Source organism: Mustela erminea, chromosome 10, assembly GCF_009829155.1.
Source record: "Mustela erminea isolate mMusErm1 chromosome 10, mMusErm1.Pri, whole genome shotgun sequence".
NCBI classification, from domain to species: domain Eukaryota; kingdom Metazoa; phylum Chordata; class Mammalia; order Carnivora; family Mustelidae; genus Mustela; species Mustela erminea.
The window spans coordinates 857,322-877,885 of record NC_045623.1 but is presented as its reverse complement, the minus strand read 5'-3'; the positions used below and the strand labels follow the sequence as shown (position 1 = coordinate 877,885).

General features: G+C 37.8%; 1 protein-coding gene across 1 annotated transcript in view; it reads right to left on the bottom strand.

Annotated features, from left to right (window-relative positions):
* VPS45 (vacuolar protein sorting 45 homolog) overlaps positions 1-20,564 on the bottom strand; it is a 70,800-nt gene that overhangs the window by 11,780 nt on the left and 38,456 nt on the right. Inside the window, exon 14 of the mRNA XM_032361185.1 lies at positions 19,682-19,813. Coding sequence (XP_032217076.1) covers positions 19,682-19,813 — 132 coding nt within the window. The remainder of the gene's footprint in view (positions 1-19,681; positions 19,814-20,564) is intronic.

The following is a 20,564-nucleotide window of genomic DNA, read 5'->3' as shown; positions in this document are numbered from 1 at the left end:
CACAAATGGAACTTGAGCTACTAAAAAATATTTGTCCTCATCGACCACAAAGGTCATCCGGCAATGGGGCTACCTTCCTAGTAAACGTCATCACCACCCCAGTATATTCCTACTTGGGATAATAATGTAATTCTGCCTTTGAATAATGTTGAAGTCAAGGTTTTCAAAACAAGTGATTTGGAGATAAAGGTCATGACAGAGGGGGTGATGATGAATCATATTGGAAGCCCCTTTTGCTTTGTGTCCCCCAAATAGAAGAATTGTAACAGTAGCAGCGTCAGCCAGTAACAGAGTGCTTACCCTGTGCCAGATTCTCTTCCAAGCATTTCCTTTTTTAAAAGATTTTATTTATTTATTTGACAGAGATGACAAGCAGGCAGAGAGGCAGGCGGCGGGGGGGGGGGGGGGGGGGGGGGAAGCAGGCTCCCTGTTGAGCAGAGAGCCCAATGTGGGGCTCGATCCCAGGATCCTGGGATCATGACCTGAGCCGAAGGCAGAGGCTTTAACCCACTGAGCCGCCCAGGCACCCCACTTCCAAGCATTTTCTATATATTCTATTATACAGTCGTCACAACAATGATATGAGAGAGCTATTATGACCTCTCTTTTATAACTGAGTAACTGAGGCGTGAAAAAGGTGAAGTAGTTAGGGTAAAGTCATGTAAGTGGACACATGGCAAAAGTGAGATTTAAAAAAGGTAATCTGGTACTGGAACTCATGCTCTTAACTTCTATGGTATACTGCCTTTTAAAAGACCAAAGTGGGGGTGCCTGGGTGGCTCAGTGGGTTAAAGCCTCTGCCTTCGGCTCAGGTCATGATCCCAGGGTCCTGGGATCGAGCCCCGCATCTGGGCTCTCTGCTCAGCAGGGAACCTGCTTCCTCTCTGCTTCCTTCCTGCTTCCTCTCTCTGCCTGCTTCTCTGCCTACTTGTGATATCTGTCTGTCAAATAAATAAATAAAATCTTTAAAAAATAATAATAAAAAAATAAAAGACCAAATTGGGCAACGCCTGGGTGGCGCAGTCCTTAAGCACCTGCCTTCAGCTCAGGTCATGGTCCCAGGGTCCTGGGATCGAGCCCCACATTGGGGGGGGGCTCCTCTCTGAGTGGGGAGCTGCTTCTCCCTCTCCCTCTGCCTGCTGCTGCCCCTAGTTGTGCATGCTTTCTCTCTCTGTCAAACAAGTAAATGAAATCTTTAAAAAACAAAACAAAACAAGACCAAAGGGTATCATGTCATCGGCAAGTGTGAAAGTTTGGCTTCTTTGCCAATACAGCAGCAATGTCCACAACAGCCAAAATACAGAAAGAGCCCAGCTGTCCTTCGACAGATGAATGGATAAAGAAGATGTAGTATAGATGCATGATGGAATATCACTCAGCCATCAAAAATGAAATCTTGCCATTTACAACAATGTGGATGGAACTAGAGGGTATTATGCTAAGTGAATTCAGTCAGTCAGAGAAAGGCAATTATCTATGATTTCACTCATATATGAAAGTTAAGAAACAAGACAGAGGATCATAGGGGAAGAAAGGAAAGAATAAAACAAGAGGAAATAAGAGAGGAAGAGAAACTATGAGACTCTTAATCATAAGAAACACACAGGATTGCTGGAGGGGCGGTGGGTGGGGTAACTGGGTGATGGACATGAAGGAGGCACGTGATATAATGAGCACTGGGTGTTACATGCAACTGATGAATCACTGAACTCTACCTCTGAAACAAATAATATATGTTAATTAAATTTAGATTTAAAAAAGATATTAAAAAATGAAAGACCAAACGGTACCAAAAGGTGATCTGTAAATCACAGGTGCTATTCAGCCCAGAGACTCTAACAATAATCCCAGTAAAAGAACAGATATCCTGACAGATGTGTCTTTCTGCTGTAGAAGGTAATACGGCTTTGGTGGGGGAATGACAACTTGGGGCTGTGCCGAGGATAACCAACTACTTTAGTACGTAATAATCCCAATGACATCGAATTGTTGACTTTTAAAAATCTGCTGAACAATTTCGTATTTTTTATTATAAAAAACATAGAAATGTAGATAATATAGGAAGAAAACAACTCACTTCTGTGTCACTCCATAGAGTTAGCAATGTTGAACTTGCCTTCCATTTCCAACTTTTTATTGTTTCACCCAACAAAGCCCGAAACAAATAAGCAAGTATGTACTGGGTCTTACATACTACACAAAAAGGCATATCCTATAAACTTGTAAGAGATAAGAACATCTTCCTAAGATGCAACATTCTGGCTACAAGAGACAAACTGTTCAACCAAGTTTACGCAAAGGAGAAAGGTGTACCAGATGGCAAGGGGCTAGGGGTGAGATGGAGGGATGTGGGAAGGGGATGAGGGGTGCTCTGTGACCAGAGAGTATCTACCTCTGATTCTCTTGCCTCTGTGTCTTTCTCATTTACTGGTCTCTCAGCTTCACGCTGTTTATCTGCTTCTTTCTTCTTTCCCTGTATTTGAGTTGAAATAAACTCTTTCCTTTCCTTTTCTTTTTTTTTTTTTAAACCCAACCTTCTCCATACACATTAATGATTTTTAAAAAAAGACTGTATTTATTTAAGAGAAAGAGAGAGTGAGCATGAGGCAGAGGGAGAGGGAGAAGCAGACTCCCTGCTGAGCAGGGAGCCCCATGCATCATGACCTGAGCAGAAGGCAGCCCCTTCACGGACTGAGCCACCCAGGCACCCCCACATTGTTGATTTTTAAGTTTAACTTAATTTTTAAGAATCAGGAGCAGCTGACCTCAGTGTTGCAAGGGTATGGAGTAAAGGTTCAAACTGGTAAAACCTTTCTGGCTGGCAAATTAGTAATTTAGTATCTTAAAATGTTTATGCTCTGCAACTCTTGATCTTGGGGTGGTGAGTTCAAGCTCCATGTTGGGTGAAAAGCCTACTTAAAAAAATGTTTATGCTCTCTGAGGCAGTAATTTCATCTCAACATTGCTAGCGGTGCACGAATCTAGGATCACACAAGCTTGAACTCGAATTCCAGCTTTGCACTTCCTTGCTGTGTGACCTAAGATCAATTACTTCATTTCTCCATGTTCTGGTTTCTTCATTTGAAAAACAGAATCACAATATTAATTCTTGGATCATGATTAAAAGAGAAAATATATGTAATGAAGTCACCAGAGTGTCCGGCATATATAGTATATATTCAACTATTACTATCCCAAGTGAGCAACTGGGCAGTATGTAAGGATGTAAATAAAATGCTTATTACAGCATTATTTATAAGCATGAAAAATTATAAACAATTAATACTAAATAATTTTGTTCACCTCTGTAAATCCAGTCTTACAATAGCTCCTGGAATACAGTAGGTGCTCAATAAGTGTTGAATGAACAAAAAACAACTAGTTGAATAAACTGGGGCACAATCTGACAACAGAATGTTATGCAGTCACTATAAAAAATGATATATTTGAGTATTTTTATTGAAAGTTTATGTATAGCATATTCCCTTTTAAAAATATATGTGTACACATTGATAAAGAAGATTTCAAAGGCTATATATGTACTTCAAAATGTTGACACTGCCCATGGTGGGATGGTGGCAGTGTGGATATCTCTATTACCTGCTTTTTGCTCAGCTGTATTAAAATTTTTTCCCTACAAGTATTATGTATTGATTTTGCAATGAAAAGTGATTTTTAGTTTTACACAATTATGCACAAATAAACTGGATTTGAGAAAGGCCTAGATTTGACTCTTGGGTTAAATCCATTTTTTTTTTTTTTTAAGATTTTATTTATTTGACAGAGACAGAGAGAGCAAGACAGAGAGAGAGAGAGAGAGAGAGATAGCACAAGCAACGGGAGTGGCAGGCAGAGGAAGTAGGCTCTTCGAGGAGCAGAGAGACTGACTTGGGGGCTTGATCCCAGGACCCTGGGATCGTGACCTGAGCTGAAGGCAGACACTTAACGACTGAGCCACCGAGGTGTCCCAAATCCAGCTTTTTTTAAAAAAAGCGTCTTATTAGAGTTATTCATTTATATATCTATTTTCCCATTAGACACTGAAATACTTAGAAATATAGAACATGCCTTCATCTTTCTAGCATCTTGCACAAAACTTTGCATATAACTGGCACTCAATAAATGCTTGTCAGTGACCTGTGATACACTCCATCATGACTCTTGCAATGGTGGCTAACACTCTAGTCCCCGCAGGAAAGTATCCCCCCTCCCCCAGCATCTCTACAGAGACAGTGAGGATTCCAACAGTTTCAAAACTGATCCTGAAATGTCCGTAAGTGAACAAGAAATGTCCTCTGGATTCCTCTTCCTTTGAAATGCAAATTCTGTTACAGGATCCTAATTTTTCTGTAAATAATTCAGAGATCGAACCAACTCGTGGTTACAGGAGAAGGTCCAAGTTTCTAGTGTTACTTGTTTAGGTAGAAATCTATAAAGTACCTGTTGATGATATGAAGCAGCTTCCTCCTACCTTGTAATTTATTTACAGAAATTAAAAATGCCAGCTGTTTTCTAAGCCCTAAACTATACTCTCTACAAAAAAACCCTGTACTCTCTATATTGTTACTGACTTACTCTGTTAGGGGTATATTATTACCAACCCTCAGGCATCATCTTAGGTAGTGGTGAACTAACAGCTGTAGCTGGTTAATCATCAAGTTAACCATTTTTATTCAAAGAGCAAGGCTGTCTTAAATCTCATTCTTAATTACATGTGGATGACAAAAATCTTAAAAAACACTAAATGATTCTTCACTTTTGTACTATTTTCCCACCTTTGGTTTACAATATTTCTTAGCAGGCAGAAAGCTTCACATATTGTCCATTTGGTAAAAACAAACTTTGCCTACCTTAATAAGTGACATTTATAAGTAAGAGATTAAAATAATCATAGCTAGATAAATCTTCTTAAAATATTATTTCAACTGAGTGCTTAGATGCCTATCCTGGAAACAAACAGTTCAAGTTCAGCTTTGTCACTTATTTAGCTCCATGGCTTTGGACAAGGTTTTCACTTCCTTAAAACCTCAATCTCATCTGAAAAATGAAGTTGGTGACAGTAATAAAAATTTTTACTTTGTTAGGTCATCAGAGACTGAAACAAAACTGAATGGGTAAGGCAATACAATCCAATAGAAATGTAAAGCAAGTTACAAATGTGAGCTTCTGTGTAATTCTAAATGTTCTAACTGTATTAGAAAGGTAAAAAACAAAGGTAAAATTAATTTTAATAGCATATTTGACTTAAGCCAAAAATCCCAAACATTATTAACTTCTAAAATTTATTAATGAGCTATTTTACACTTCTTTTTTTGGTACTAAGTCTTTGCAATTTGATATATATTTTATACCTGTAGCACACCTCAAATTAGACTAGCCACATTTCAGGTGCTCAACAGCTACACATGACTTGTGGAGAGCATATTGGAGAGCACAGGTATAACATTGTCTAGCACATAGTATGTACTAAATAAATTTTAGTTCTTGGTATCATCATGATTGCCTTTTTAGGAATTGCTATGATCAGTGTTTCTCCAAGTACATGACTCATAATACTAGCTAGTATCTTCTAGATATTAGTTCTAGAGCAATGGCATTAAAAAACACTGAATTACATAGTAAGAAAACTATTCCTTTTTAATTTTTTTTAATCTTTCTGATTATATCAAGAAAAAGTGTCAGTTTGATACTACAGTACTTTGTTTTTTAAAATTTTAATTTCTTGTTGATATAAAATTTACCAATTTTAGGGCATTGTTTAATGACTTTGACAAATTTATACAGTTGTGTAACCATTTCCTTAATCAAGATATAGAACATTTCCACCGCCTGACCCGGAGATTCTAAAAAATCAGGAAACTAGCACTGCCTCAACAAGAGCCTTGCAGTTAACCTTATCTTTGAATATATAAAGTCAAATTGCTTTCCAGAAAAGTTATACCAATTTATACTTGTAGTAGTAATATTTGAGATGGCCTCACTGTACTTTTGTCTTATGGAAATAATCAGAGATAGGACAAGGGTTTATCAATATACAACATATTTGTCAACATTAGATCAAACAAAAATTATAAACAATCTAAATGTCTAACAGTAATGGCTATAGACATTTTTTTTCTTTTTCTTTTCTTTTTTTTTTTTTGAGAGAGAGAGAGAGAGCCCACACAAGAGTGTGAGCAAGTGCTGGGGGAGGCAGGAGAGAGAGAGAATCCAAAGCAGGGTCCATGCCCAGAGTGGAGCCCGATCTGGGGCTCAATCTCATGATCCTGAGATCGTGACCTGAGCTGAAATTAAGAGTTGAATGCTTAACCTACTGAGCCCCCCTAGGTGACCCTAAAGATACATTCTTTTTTTTTTTTTAAAGATTTTATTTATTTGAAAGAGAGAAACACAGTGAGAGAGGGAACACAAGCAGAGGGAATGGGAGAAGGAGAAGCAGGCCGCCCGCCAAGCGGGCAGCCCGATGCGGGGCTCGAACCCAGGACCCTGGGATCATGACCTGAGCTGAAGGCAGATGCATAATAACTGAGCCACCCAGGTGCCCCTAAAGATACATTCTTAAAAGTGAAATAGCTATATAAGCTATTAAGATTATTTTAAATAATTTTTAATAACATTGAAAAGTGTTCTCAATATAATTACAATATAAAGTGTTCTCAATATAATTACAAGTAAGAAAACAAGGAGAAAATGATATAGGCAATATGATCCTAATTATGTCACAAACCAAACAGAACCTGGAGCACCTAGGTGGCTCAGCTGATTAAGCGTCCAACTCTTTTTTTTTTTTTTTAAAGATTTTATTTATTTATTTGACAGAGAGAGATCACAAGTAGGGAGAGAGGCAGGCAGAGAGAGAGGAGGAAGCAGGCTCCCTGCTGAGCAGAGAGCCCGACGCGGGACTCGATCCCAGGACCCTGAGATCATGACCTGAGCCGAAGGCAGCGGCTTAACCCACTGAGCCACCCAGGCGCCCCAGCGTCCAACTCTTGATCTCAGTTCAGATCTTGATCTCACGGTCATGAGTTCAAGCCCTGTGCTGGGCTCCACACTCAGCAAAAAAACATAAAAACCAAACCAAACCAAACCAAACCCAAAAGAAAAAATTCAAAAAACTTTAGGTAAAGAAAAAACAGGAAGGAACATGCCAAAATATTGATAGTGATTAACTTTAGTTGTACTGTTTTGAAAGATTCTTACTATAATATTTAAAATTTTTTATTATAATGACAATGAATTACGTGGGAGGGGAAGAAAGTTCATTTTCCTTCATCTTTATTTGCTTTCAGAAAATAACTGAGGGGCACCTGGGTGGCTCAGTGGGTTGAGCCTCTGCCTTCGGCTCAGGTCATGATCTCAGGGTCCTGGGATCAAGTCCCTCGTCGGGCTCTCTGCTCAGCAGGGAGCCTGCTTCCCCACTCTCTCTCTGCCTGCCTCTCTGCCTACTTGTGATCTCTCTGTGTCAAATAAATAAATAAAATATTAAAAGGAAAAAAAAAAAAAGAAAATAACTGACAAATAGGACCATTAAGTATTCTGCAGGCATATAGAGAGTTTAACTGAACCCAGGAGTATTACAGAGAACCTACTATGTATAATTATTATTACTGTTTCCAAAGAGAATCTGGCAGTAAGAGGATTGTTAATCTAGGGTCACCTTCTAGTAGGTGACCTTCCTCCCTGTCAAAATTCTTAATTAAACTGGTAGCACTGGAGACTGAAGTGCTCTCTTCACCCAAGCTTAGGCAGGGTTTAGGCAATGGCAGCACTGTTGGCTAATACATTTACCAAGCTTCCCCCCAACCCCCACAACTTCTATCCTGAATTCTGAGAAGACAGAGGGATTTCTTCTGGGAGAACAATTCCATCCATATGGATCTGGTTCTTGGCCTCTCAGCTCACAGAGCTAACTTAAAGTGTCAACTGCAGCCAGCAGGGACTAGAACTCTTTAATATTGATTGACTTGTGAAGTGATAAGGCAAGCCAGCTCAAATCCCTAACCGAGATGCTCTTTTATTTGCAAGGTAGGATCATGTGCATCACAAACACAACTAGAATAACAGACCAGTCTATTGCAGATGAATAAATAATTGGTACTGTTCATTTAAATACAAATTAGAATGTTCATTTTTATAGTAACACATGTTTATTTTGAACTTTAAGAGAAATAATACTTCTCTTAAGCATATTAGGTTTGATAGCCAGTGTGATCCTGATTAAAATAGGTCAGATTTCAAGATTCTGCTAAAAAATCTACAATACACACAAAAACTTATACATAAATGTTTATAGCACTGTTATTATGACAGCCAAGAGGTGGAAACAGCTCAAATGTCCATCACTGACAAACAGATAAACAAAATACGATAAATGCATACAATGAAATGTATTCAGCATTAAAAAGGAATGAAGTATACAGGTTACAGCATGGATGAACCTGGAGAACATTATATTAAGTAAAAGAAACCACTCACAAAAGACTGTGTTATTATATGGTTCCACTTAAATGAAAAGTTCAGAACAGGGAAATCTATAGAAACAGAAAGATTAGAGGTTGCTTAGGGCTGGCATGAGGGAAATTCTTTCTGAGGTGTTGAAAAGATTCTAAAATGGACCGTGGTAATGGTTGCACACATCTGTGAAAATACCCAAACCAATGACTAGTACATCTTTTTTTTTTTTTTTTTTTTTTTTTAGGATTTTATTTATTCATTTGACAGAGCGAGATCACAAGTAGATGGAGAGGCAGGCAGAGAGAGAGATAGAGGGAAGCAGGCTCCCTGCTGAGCAGAGAGCCCGATGCGGGACTCGATCCCAGGACCCTGAGATCATGACCTGAGCCGAAGGCAGCGGCTTAACCCACTGAGCCACCCAGGCGCCCATGACTAGTACATCTTAAAGGGATGAATTGTATATAATGTAACAGAAATTACATTTTGATAAAACTTAAAAACCCCACACCCGCCAATGCTCTCTAACTCATAGTGTAACCCAGCCCTCACAACAGTCGACAGGGCCCTCTATTGTGAGGCCCCAGATACCTCTCTGACTGCATTTCCCTCTCCTTTTCCTAGCCTCTACAGTCTCTTTAGATACACTGCATGATTGTGCCTTAGGACATAGCTCTACTGAGCCTGGGATGTTCTTCCCTCCATCTGTTCAGTTTGCTTCCTCACCTCCTTCAAGTCTTTCCTCAAATCTCTTAACGAGGTCTTTCCTGACACCATATGGAGTAGTGTAACTTATCCCCACAGCCCTCATGCAATACTAATTTCCCTCTACCTTGCTCTGATATTTTCTTCCACAGTATTTATCACCTTCTGAATTACTATAAAGTTTACTTATTAAGTTTATTGTTTATTTTTGTCCCCTCTGCATTAAAATGTAAGCTCCACGAGGGTTAGGATCTTTGCTTTATTCATGGAGGTATTCCATGCTCAGTAAATATCTGCTGAACTGTTAACTTTATGCTGTTCTTGTGTGTTCAATATATTCTTCTTTATGTATTCTAGAAATTGTAACTCAGGCAAAATGACTTCTGACTGTTCCTCATAGATACTGGTGAAAATATCTGTTGTGCTACAGAACAACTCATGTCCTATATATTATTCCTAGTTGAAATTTGATGTATTCCTCCCCCTTCCCCTGCAATTGAGGGGCAGTATGACTAACAAGACAAATGAAGAAGGAAGCTGGGGGTGGGTAATTCCATAAGAAGGGCAAGCACAGAGACAGGAGACCATGGTGTGCACACTGCAAACCTGCATGGACCCACTTAGGGCAGGCACCCGCTGCATGTGTTCAGAGCCCTGCGAAATCCACTACCCAGACCCCTTTTAGGGGCAGGTTCTCTGCCTTCAAAAAAGCATGAAAATTACGCCTTTAAAGAGGTCCCTGTGATTGGTTATTATCTTTTTTTGTGTGTTTCATTACGTACAAAAGGAGAGGGGAAAGCAAGGCAAAATTCATATTAAACTTCATATGGCTATAGAAAGAAGAAAATATTGACTGTCTCTCTTTATCCAGAAGGCAATTTTATTAAGAATGTTGCTAAGGAGGTAATTAGCTTCTGCAAAATTCGCTGGTGTCTTAGCAGCATATACATGCCTTTATTTTAAATGGTGTTTAAATCCAAACAAAGATAATCATAGTTACACCTAATCAGAGCAGACCCTATAAAAACAAATCATATAGCTACAGAAGGCCTGTAGAACTTTGATTCTTTGTAACGAGCCTGAATTACTGAAAAATATTGTCACAAAAAAACGGTTTTAAAGAAAGAAGATACTTATATGCCACATTAACAAAATGAATGGTAAAAATCCTATGACCAAATTGTCTCATGAGATGCAGAAAAAATATCTGACAGATTTCAACAACCATTTGGATAAAAATTCTCAATAACATGAGTACAGAGGGAATGTACTTCAACATAATAAAGGTCACTATGACAAGCCCACACCCAGCATCATCCTCAATGGTGAAAAACTAAAAGCTTTTCCTCTAAGTGCAGGAACAAGACAAGTATGTCCATTTTCACCACTTTTATTCAGCATAGTATTGGAAGTCCCATTCAGAACAATTACACAAGAAAAAAGAAAAAGCAGTCAAGTAGGAAAGTCAAAAGGAAAACTATTTGCAGATGATATGATATTATATAGAGAAAACCATAAAGTCTCCACCAAAAAAATTAGAATTTAGTAAAGCTGCAGGATACAAAATCAATATACAGATATCCACTGCATATCTATACACCAACAATGAACTATCAGAGAGAGAAATTGAGAAACAGTCCCAGTTACCATTGCATCAAAAAGAATAAAATACCTTGGAATCAATTTAATGAAGGAGGTGAAAAGACCTATACACTGAAAACTGTAAGACAAGGATGAGAGAAAATGAAGACACAAATAGATGGAAAGATATTTCATGCTCATGGATTAGGAGAATTAGTATTGTTAAAATATCTCTACTACCCAAAGCAATCTATAGATTCAATGCAATCCCTATCAAAACTCCAATGGTGGGATGCCTGTGCGGCTCAATGGTTAAGCGTCTGTCTTTGGCTCAGGTCACGATCTCAGGGTCCTGGGATTGAGCCCTGCATTGGGGTGGGGGGGGGGTTCCTGCTCAGCAGGGAGTCTTGCTTCTCCCTCTCCTTCTGCCCCTTCCCCCAGTCATGCTTATGCTCTTTCTCAAAAAAACAAAACCAAAACCAAAACCAAAAAACCTCCAATGGAGATTTTCATAGAAATAGAACAAACAATCCTAAAATTTGTATATGGAACTGCAAAAGACCCTAATAACCAAAGCAACCTTAAGAAAGAAAAGAAAGGAGACATCACGCTTCCTGATTTCAAACTATATTACAAAGCTATAGTAACTGAAACAGTACAGTATTAGCACAAAGACAGATCAGTGGAACAGAATAGAGATCCTAGAGATAAACTCGTGCATGTAAGGCCAATTAATTTATGACAAAGGAGGCAATAATATACAATGGGAAAGGCCAGTCTCTTCAGTAAACAGTATTAAGAAAACTGGACAGCCACAGGCGAAAGGATAAAACTAGACCATTATCTTATACACAGAAATAAACTCAAAATGGATTAAGGACTTGAATGTAAGATCAGAAGCCATACAACTCCTAGAAGAAAACATAAGCAGTAAGCTTCCTGACACTGGTCTTAGGGATCATTTTTTGGATTTAATACCAAAAGGAAAGGCAACAAAAGCAAGAATAAACAAGTAGGACTACATCAAGCTAAAAAAGCTTCTGCAAAGCAAAGGAAATAATCAACAAAATGGAAAACCTACTAAATGGGAGAAAATACTTGCAAATTATGTACCCAATAAGGAGTTAATATCCAAAATACCTAAGGAACTCATACAACTTGGGACGCCTGGGTGGCTCAGTTGGTTAAGCCGCTGCCTTCGGCTCAGGTCATGATCCCAGGGTCCTGGAATCGAGTTCCATATCGGGCTCCTTGCTCGGCAGGGTGCCTGCTTCTCCCTTTGCCCGCTACTCTGTCTGCCTATGCTCTCTCTCTCTCTCTGACAAATAAATAAATAAAATCTTAAAAAAAAAAAAAAAAAGAACTCATACAACTCAATAGCAAAAAACAAACAAACAAACAAAACAAAAAACCAAACCCAAACAATTTGATTAAAAAATGGGCAGAGGATTTGGATAGACATGTTTCTAAAGAAGACATACAGGAAGCCAACAGGTAGATGAAAAGATGTTCAACATCAGTAGTCATCAGGGAAATGCAAATCAAGACCAGGATGAACTATCACCTCATACCTATTAGAATGGCTATTACCAAAAAGACAAAAAATAAGTGTTGTTAAGGATGTGGAGAAAAGGGAATTTTGTATACTGTTGAGGGAAGGTAAATTGGTATAGCCATTACAAAAAAGAGTATGGAGGCTCCTCAAAAAAATTCAAAATAGAACTACCATATGATCCAGCAACTTGACTTCTGGGTATTTATCCAAAGAAAGCAAAAAACTAGTTCAAAAAGATATATGGACCCCCATGTTCATTGAAGAATTTTTTTTTTTAGGTTTTATTTATTTATTTGTCAGTGAGAGACAGAGAGAGCACAAGTAGGGGGAGCAGCAGGCAGAGGGAGCAGCAGATGTGGGGCTCCATCCCAGGACCCTGGGATCATGACCTGACCCAAAGGCAGATGTTTAACTGACTGAGCCACCCAGGTGTCCTGAAGAATTATTTTCAACAGCCAAGATAGGGAAACAACCTAAGGGTCCATCAACAGATGGATGGATAAAGAAAATGTGGATAAACACACACACACACAATGAAATAATATCCAGTCATGAAAAAGGATGGAATCTTGCCATTTGTAAAAACACAGATGGACCTTGAGGGCATTATGTTAAGTGAAATAAATCAGACAGAGAAAGACAAACATTGTATGATCTAACTTATAAGTGGACTTTAAAACACAGCACAACAAAATAAAACAAAACCAAACTTACAGAGAACAGATTGGTACTTGCCAGAGGCAGCTGATGAAGGGGTGGGTGAAATGGGTGAAGGGAGTCAAAAGGTGCAAACTTTCACTTATAAAATAAGTCATGGAGACAAGCCTGGCAACTATAGTTGATAATACTGCACTGTATAATTCGAAAGTTGCTAAGAGAGTAAATGTTAAATGTTCTCACTAGAAGAAAAAAAAATATTATTTATTTATTTATTTGACAGAGAGAGAGATCACAAGTAAGCAGAGAGGCAGGCAGAGAGAAAGAAGGAAGCAGGCTCCCTGCTGAGCAGAGAGCCTGATGTGGGGCTCGATTCCAGGACCCCTGAGATCATGACCGAGCTGAAGGCAGAGGTTTAACCCACTGAGCCACTCAGGTGCTCACCAAAATTCTTTTTTAAAAAAAGATTGTATTTATTTATTTATTTGTCAGAGAGAAAGAGAGAATGAAAGAGCAAGAGCGAGCACGAGCAGGCAGAGTGGCAGGCAGAGGCAGAGAGAGAAGCAGGCTCCCCACTGAACAAGGAGCTCAATGTGGACTCAATCCCAGCATCCTGGGATCATGACCTGAGCCAAAGGCAGCGGCTTAGCCAACTGAGCCACCAGGCGTCCCAAGAAAATAATTTTTTTTAACTATGTGGTGATGGATGTTAACCAGACTTAGTATGGGGATCATTTTGCAATATATATAAATATCAAATTATTATGCTGTACACCTGAAACTAATATACCTCAGTTAAAAAAAAAGAAGGTACTTAGGAAAGAGCAGCTTGAATTCAAATAACTTTCAATGGCAAGTTGAATTTCAGATTCAACTAATGTATATCTTCTTTTGAAACTGAAGTGATACCTTCAGATACCTTATGGCTTAAGATGAAGCCGACTTATATAAAGGCCCCTATCTCACCAAAAATTACATTAATTTCTGGAAATATACAAGGGAGAGAAGAAAGAATTGCTTTCTGGTCTTTATTTTTTGTCTACAACTGAGATTTTGTTTCAATACACAGTAATCTTAATGTATTTTATTTAGTAAAAAAATTTTTTTAAAAATAAACTCTTTGTCTAATGAGGGGCTCAAATATATGACCCCAAGATCAAGAATTGCATGCTTTACCAATTAAGCCAACCAGGCACCCCCAATCTTGAGGTATTTTAGAAACAAAAGGTATCATAGGATGAAGGTTACTTAAATTGCAACATGAGAGGTTAGGGTACATGTAAGTTTCTAGGATGCAAGAGACCAATTTTGACCTATCTGCCATTACATTAAGTACCTTGTTCCAAATCATAAACTAGTAAGTGGTGGTGCTAGGATCTGATATGCAGAATCAAGATATGCAGAATAGACCTGCAGTGATCTCAACTTTTACTTAAGAAATCAGGGAAATCAAGTATCCCAGAAATATCCTGCAACAGGCACTTCCCACTCCAGAAGGACAGTTTCTATATCAGCACATCACATTCCCAGCTATAAGACGTGATTTTTACCCCGTTTAGTGGGAAATCCAATATCCCCACTAATCCATATCCTTGTGGGACAGCCTATATCACATTTAACATGATCCCAAGGAGGACACTCATCACTCACATCTAAAAGTATACTGTTTCCTGATCACCAGTCTAGTCTCTCTCTCTTTTTTAAACCTTTTTTTTTTTAAAAAGATTTTATTTATTTGACAGACAGAGATCAGAAGTAGGCAGAGAAGCAGGCAGAGAGAGAGGATGAAGCAGGCTCCCTGCTGAGCAGAGAGCCCGATGCAGGGCTCGATCCCAGAACCCTGGGATCATGACCTGAGCCGAAGGCAAAGGCTCCAACCCACTGAGCCACCCAGGCACCCCAGACCATCAGTCTCTTAAAATAATACTTCTGTGCTGTAGAGCTCTTGGCATCAATACTTTGTGTCACTTACTCCTTTGTGGACTTTTCCTTAAAAAATAACCTAATATTACCTAATAACCCAATAATCTAATAACCATATTACAATGAGCCCCCTGCACAAAAATGAAACTCTAACAATTCACAGAAACAAATTATTAAACTTTTTCTCCCCCAAATCAAGGATCTTTGTTAGCTCACACTAGCCCCGTTATATCCAGTTATAAAACTGATTTAAAAAAATACTAACCTTTCCGCTTACCGAGAGTCAAGATTTCTAAATATATTAAGAATTGTGATCTTACTCAATATGCTAGTAATACCCAAGACAGACGATATTCGTCATGAAAATGGAGCCTTCCCCTTAAAAGCTGAAGCTAAGTTGCTTTTGATTACTTAAGCCTTTACAATAAATGATCTCCGAAATACAAATTCCATTATTATTTTTTTTAATTTTAATTTTTAAGAGAGAAAGAGCGAGAGAGCGCAAGCAGTGGGAGCAGCACAGGGAGAAGGAGAAGCAGGCTCCCTGTGAGCAAGGAGCCTGACATGGGGCTCTATCCCAGGACCCTGAGAGCATGTTCTGAGCCGAAGGCAAATGCTTAACCCACTGAGTCATCCAAGTGACCCTATTTTTTTCTTTTACTGATAGTGATAAATTTCATTGTTAACCTATTAGCTATAGGTTGTATCTTTATAAATATAAATGGTAAACACATGATTTTGGATCATTTATGTACTGCAAACATTAACTAAATTTTTTCCAGATTGGCAATTACCACAGTAACTCCCTCCTTCTTAAAAAGTTTTATTGGAGGGCGCCTGGGTGGCTCAGTGGGTTAAGCCGCTGCCTTCAGCTCAGGTCATGATCTCACGGTCCTGGGATCGAGTCCCGCATCCGGCTCTCTGCTCAGCAGGGAGCCTGCTTCCTCCTCTCTCTCTCTCTCTCTGCCTGCCTCTCTGCCTACTTGTGATCTCTCTCTGTCAAATAAATAATAAAATCTTTAAAAAAAAAAAAGTTTTATTGGATAGAGCCAGTGAACAATCCCGTTCAAGATTTTATCAAGCCTTCTATTGCTAAGGCTATTGGCTCAAACATAATTCAGTGTACTGCTTAGCATACTGTTATGTCAGACAAAGAAATACCAAAGCTGGCTAGTTGGAAGAATCTAGTCTAAAGCTTCTGCAAAGCTGTCTCACTTTCTTACCTTTACATAAAAGATTATTTAATTGTTCAAGAACTGGAAAGTATTTGGGGTTATAGAATTAATGTGATTAAAGAAAAATGAAGGATTTGAAAACATGAGGAAAGAAGAAATTAACAAAAACATCAGGCAAACTTGAAAAAGAGGCAAAACGAACTTACAGGCATAGAAATATAATCTTTGAAGTTAAAAAAAAAACAAATGGACAAAGTAAACCCAGATGAAGACACAATTATTGAACTGGAATACTGATCTAAAAAATTACACAGAAGGCAGCACAAAAGATATGGATGTATACACGAGAGGTTAAGAGACATGAAGAACAGATGAAGGCCTAACATATATCTCACAGGAGTTCCAAAAGAGAACAGAGGAAACAGAAAAGCAGCAATGTTCAAAGAAATAATGACTAGAAAATTTCCAGTAATCACGGCAAACATGGATTTTCATACCAAGTAGCATAAATAAGAAAAAATCCACATTTAGGTACATAATACTGGAACAAGAACACCAAAAACAAAAAGATAATCTTAAAGAGAATCCGAGTAGAATACATTTCCTATAACCCAAAAACAATTTTATTGAGAGTAGACTTTTTTTTTTTTTAAGATTTTATTTGTGAGAGAGAGAAAGAGAGAGAGCAGAGGGAGAAGCAGAATCTCTGCCGAGCAGGGAGACCAATGTGGGGCTCAATCCCAGGACTCCTGAGATCATGACCGAGCGAAGGCAGAGGCTTAACTGACTGAGCCACCCAGGCGCCCCTGAGAGTAGACTTCTTAACAGCAACAATTAAAAATAATATTCCATTGTCTTCTAACTTTTAAGTGCTGAGAATAAATTATCACTCTGGATTTATAAACTTAAAACACTAAGGTATTTTTAGGGAAAAAAAAAATCAAGTTGACCAGGAGCTGAAAGAACTACTAAAGGATGTTTTTAGTGAGAAGACTGGATTAGAAAGGATCAGGGTGAAAAAGTGGGGGAAGGGGAAATGGGCAAACACATGGGTAAATCTAGACAAATAACAGTTGAAAATAATGATGATGATTAATTTGGGGATTATAAAAACAAGATGGAACCAAAATGCTGGACAATGAAATCTTGTCAGTTGGGAGGAAGGTAATTAGAGATCCTTCATAGGATCCTGCCAAGATCCTTGTATTTTTTGTGAGAAAGGCAAAAATAGATTACTTTTACCCTGTTTCTTCATTCATCCAACAAGCATTCTTTAAGGGCAAGTAAAACTAATCTACGGTGATAGAAATCATAACAGGGACTATTTTGTGGGAGTTGTGACAAGGAGGGGACATGAGGCATAAGGGAGACTTCTGGAAGTGCAGGTAACATTCTACTACTTGGTTTGGGTGGTGGTTACATAGTTATACTCACTTTGTCATATTTTATTGAGTGGTCTACTTATCATTTGTATGCTTCTCTGTATGTAATGAAGTATGTAAGTATATGTAATATTTCTATAAATTAAAAAAGGAAACTACTACATAGTTTATTACAAAATAAAATTTTGATAGATAACAAAGCTATAACTTTAAATGCAAGTCCTAAAAATGATGGAAAAAATAGAGGTTAGTGTTTATATAATTTTCACTGGGAAAGAACTATGTATGAAACCAAAGGCAGAAATCACTGGTAGTTCTGACTACATAAAGTAAAAAATAAAACATAATAAAATAAAACTTTTATACAACAAAATACTGTGAATAATATAAAAAAATCAAACAAGGAAAATGATAGGTAAAATAATGTAACAAATGGTCAATATGTGTAATTATATAATTAATAAATTATTATATTATATATAATTACATGTAACACACACACACACACACACACACACACACACACACGTACGTATATATATAATATAACTAATAAGAATTACTGGGGAAAAAAGAATACCCCAGTTGCAAAATGGGCAAAGAATATGAACCGGCAATTCAAAAAAGAAACACATAAATGACGAGTAAGCTTTGGAAACTGACAAACAGTTTAGGTAATTTGCCTAAATTCACAAACAGTAAGAGGGAAAGTCAAGATTCAAACTCAGGTTATCTTACTTTTCAATTAATAATTTGTTTAATGAATGAATGATTATATATTTAACACCAGAAGATGTTTATATTTACATCACACACTACAAATTTCAGGTCATAAAACAGAATGTGGAAGAGATCCCTTTTCTGCTGATACACTCACATAAATGTTTAAACAGGCTTAGAAAAAAAAGGTCTGAAAAGATCAAAGTGTAACAGTAGAGAGATTATGGGAGCTGTTTTCTTTCTCTTCACATTTTCTGAACTAAGAGAATTTCAGAATAAATGTATATTACTTCCATAATAAAGAGGAACAGTTATGTTAAAAAGCCAAATAATAACACAAAAAGGAAAAAGTACACAAAACCTCTAATGACTCCCAATATATCCATGTGTATGTGCATGGCTCAGCATGGATCTCTCAAGGTCTCTAATCATTTAAATTCAACTGTCATGCCACGCTTCTTTAGTCACTTCCTCCTGTCTTTCCTGCCCTTAATTTCCAAATTAATCTTCTTAAAATACTGTGACCCACTTGTAATTTTACTCCTTAAATAACTTTCAATGATTCTTCATTTTCTACACAAGAAAGTAAAAATTCCTCAGCCTGGAATTCAAGGCCTTTCACAATTACAGCATTCAGCCAACCTTCTCACTTATTATGCACATTCCAGTTGGTTGACTATTTGCTGTTCCTTTTCTATGCTTGTTGCCTACAGCTTCCGTAACTTGTTCATGTGGTGAACTCTGCCTAGTATGTTCTCCTCCTCATGTCCATTTTCTACCCAAGGTTCAGTTTATGCACTACCTTCTCCATGAAACAGTTGCTAATTTTTCTTAGTCATTCTGATAATGCATGGCTCTTTGGTCTGTCTCTCTAGACACTTATTTTGTTATGTTTTATGTTCTATCTTTCCTAATAGACAATGATTTCCTTGAGGATCTTTATCTTATTCATCTTTGTATTCTTCTTACTAAATATTGGGTGAGTGTAATTAACCAACAAAAAGAAAAACACTCTCAGAATTCAATACCATTATGTTTCAGTATTTTCAAAGTGCCAGTCCGTGGTTATAAGATTTCTCCTTTGAGGGGTGCCTGGGTGGCTCAGTGGGTTAAGCCTCTGCCTTCGGCTCAGGTCATGATCCCAGGGTCCTGGGATCAAGCCCCGCATCAAGCCCCACATCAGGCTCTCTGTTCGGCAGGGAGCCAGCTTGCCCCCTCTCTCTCTCTGTTAGAGCCTCTCTGCCTACTTGTGACCTCTGTCTGTTAAATAAATAAATAAAATCTTAAAAAAAAAAAAGATTTCTCCTTTGAATACAGGAAATATAAATTGTTAATGGTACAGGCTGGTCCTTACTCTTTAGGTCCTTGACCTAACTGGGTGATTTATGAAGCTAATGGAGTTAGATCTTTCATCTCTATTACACTATGAACTGATGCATTTTGGTCTACCAGCAATTTATTCAGTTTTATAAATTTACGCTTTACTCTCTAGGAAAGGGAACAGAGCTGTAGGACTGAATGTTTTCCCTTACCTTTTCGTGTTATGCACTGTGGTTCCTCCCAGAACAATCCTTACTCCAGGAGTGGTACGGTTCAGGTTATAAACTGTTAGAGCCTCTTCATAGGTGGCTCCTCCAATTATAAACACAATGATATCCTGAGGTCTGCAATAATAAAGAAAGTTAACATCATAGGATAAGAGGGGAAAAAGGCAGATTTGGTGTTACTATTATATGCACAATTTTAATTTCTAAATCTTTCATTTTTGGTGGAGGAAGCAGAATTAAAGCAGAATAGAATAAAAGGCTTAAAAAAGTTTTAATGATCTGAAATTGGCAGGAAACAGAGCAGGAAATGCTGAATAGTGATTTGCTTTCCGTTTATGAGCGGATGTCTTATAATTTCTGTGCTGTGGATTTCAGAATAGCACAATAGTGTTTTCTAGAACCAAATGTAGAAATATTCTTTTATATTCAAGAGGCTGCAGAGTACTTCACTGTGCTATGATATCAATATAGCAGTAAATTGTACTTGTACTACACAGCTCCTTTCGTATATAAGCCTCTGTCAAATACTTAGTACAGTGTCATCACAATGGCCTCTGTCCAAGGACTTCAAAGTATTTTGGAAAGTACCAGTATATTAGGATGTTCCCACAAGATGCAAACTAGAAATGTTTAGTATTTTGAGTGTAAAAAGAGAATGGGACACATAACTGAAAAGCACTTCTGGGGACTTCACCTCTTCTTAAAATCTTTGTTCTCAAATCCTTCGATAAACCAAAAAAAAAAAAAAAACCCAAAACAAACAAACAAAAACAACCTTGTGAAACAAACAAACAAACAAAAAACTCTTGAGTAGAGTTTTGATACTGGACATACTGACACATCAGCTCAGCCACTTGCTTCATTTGGG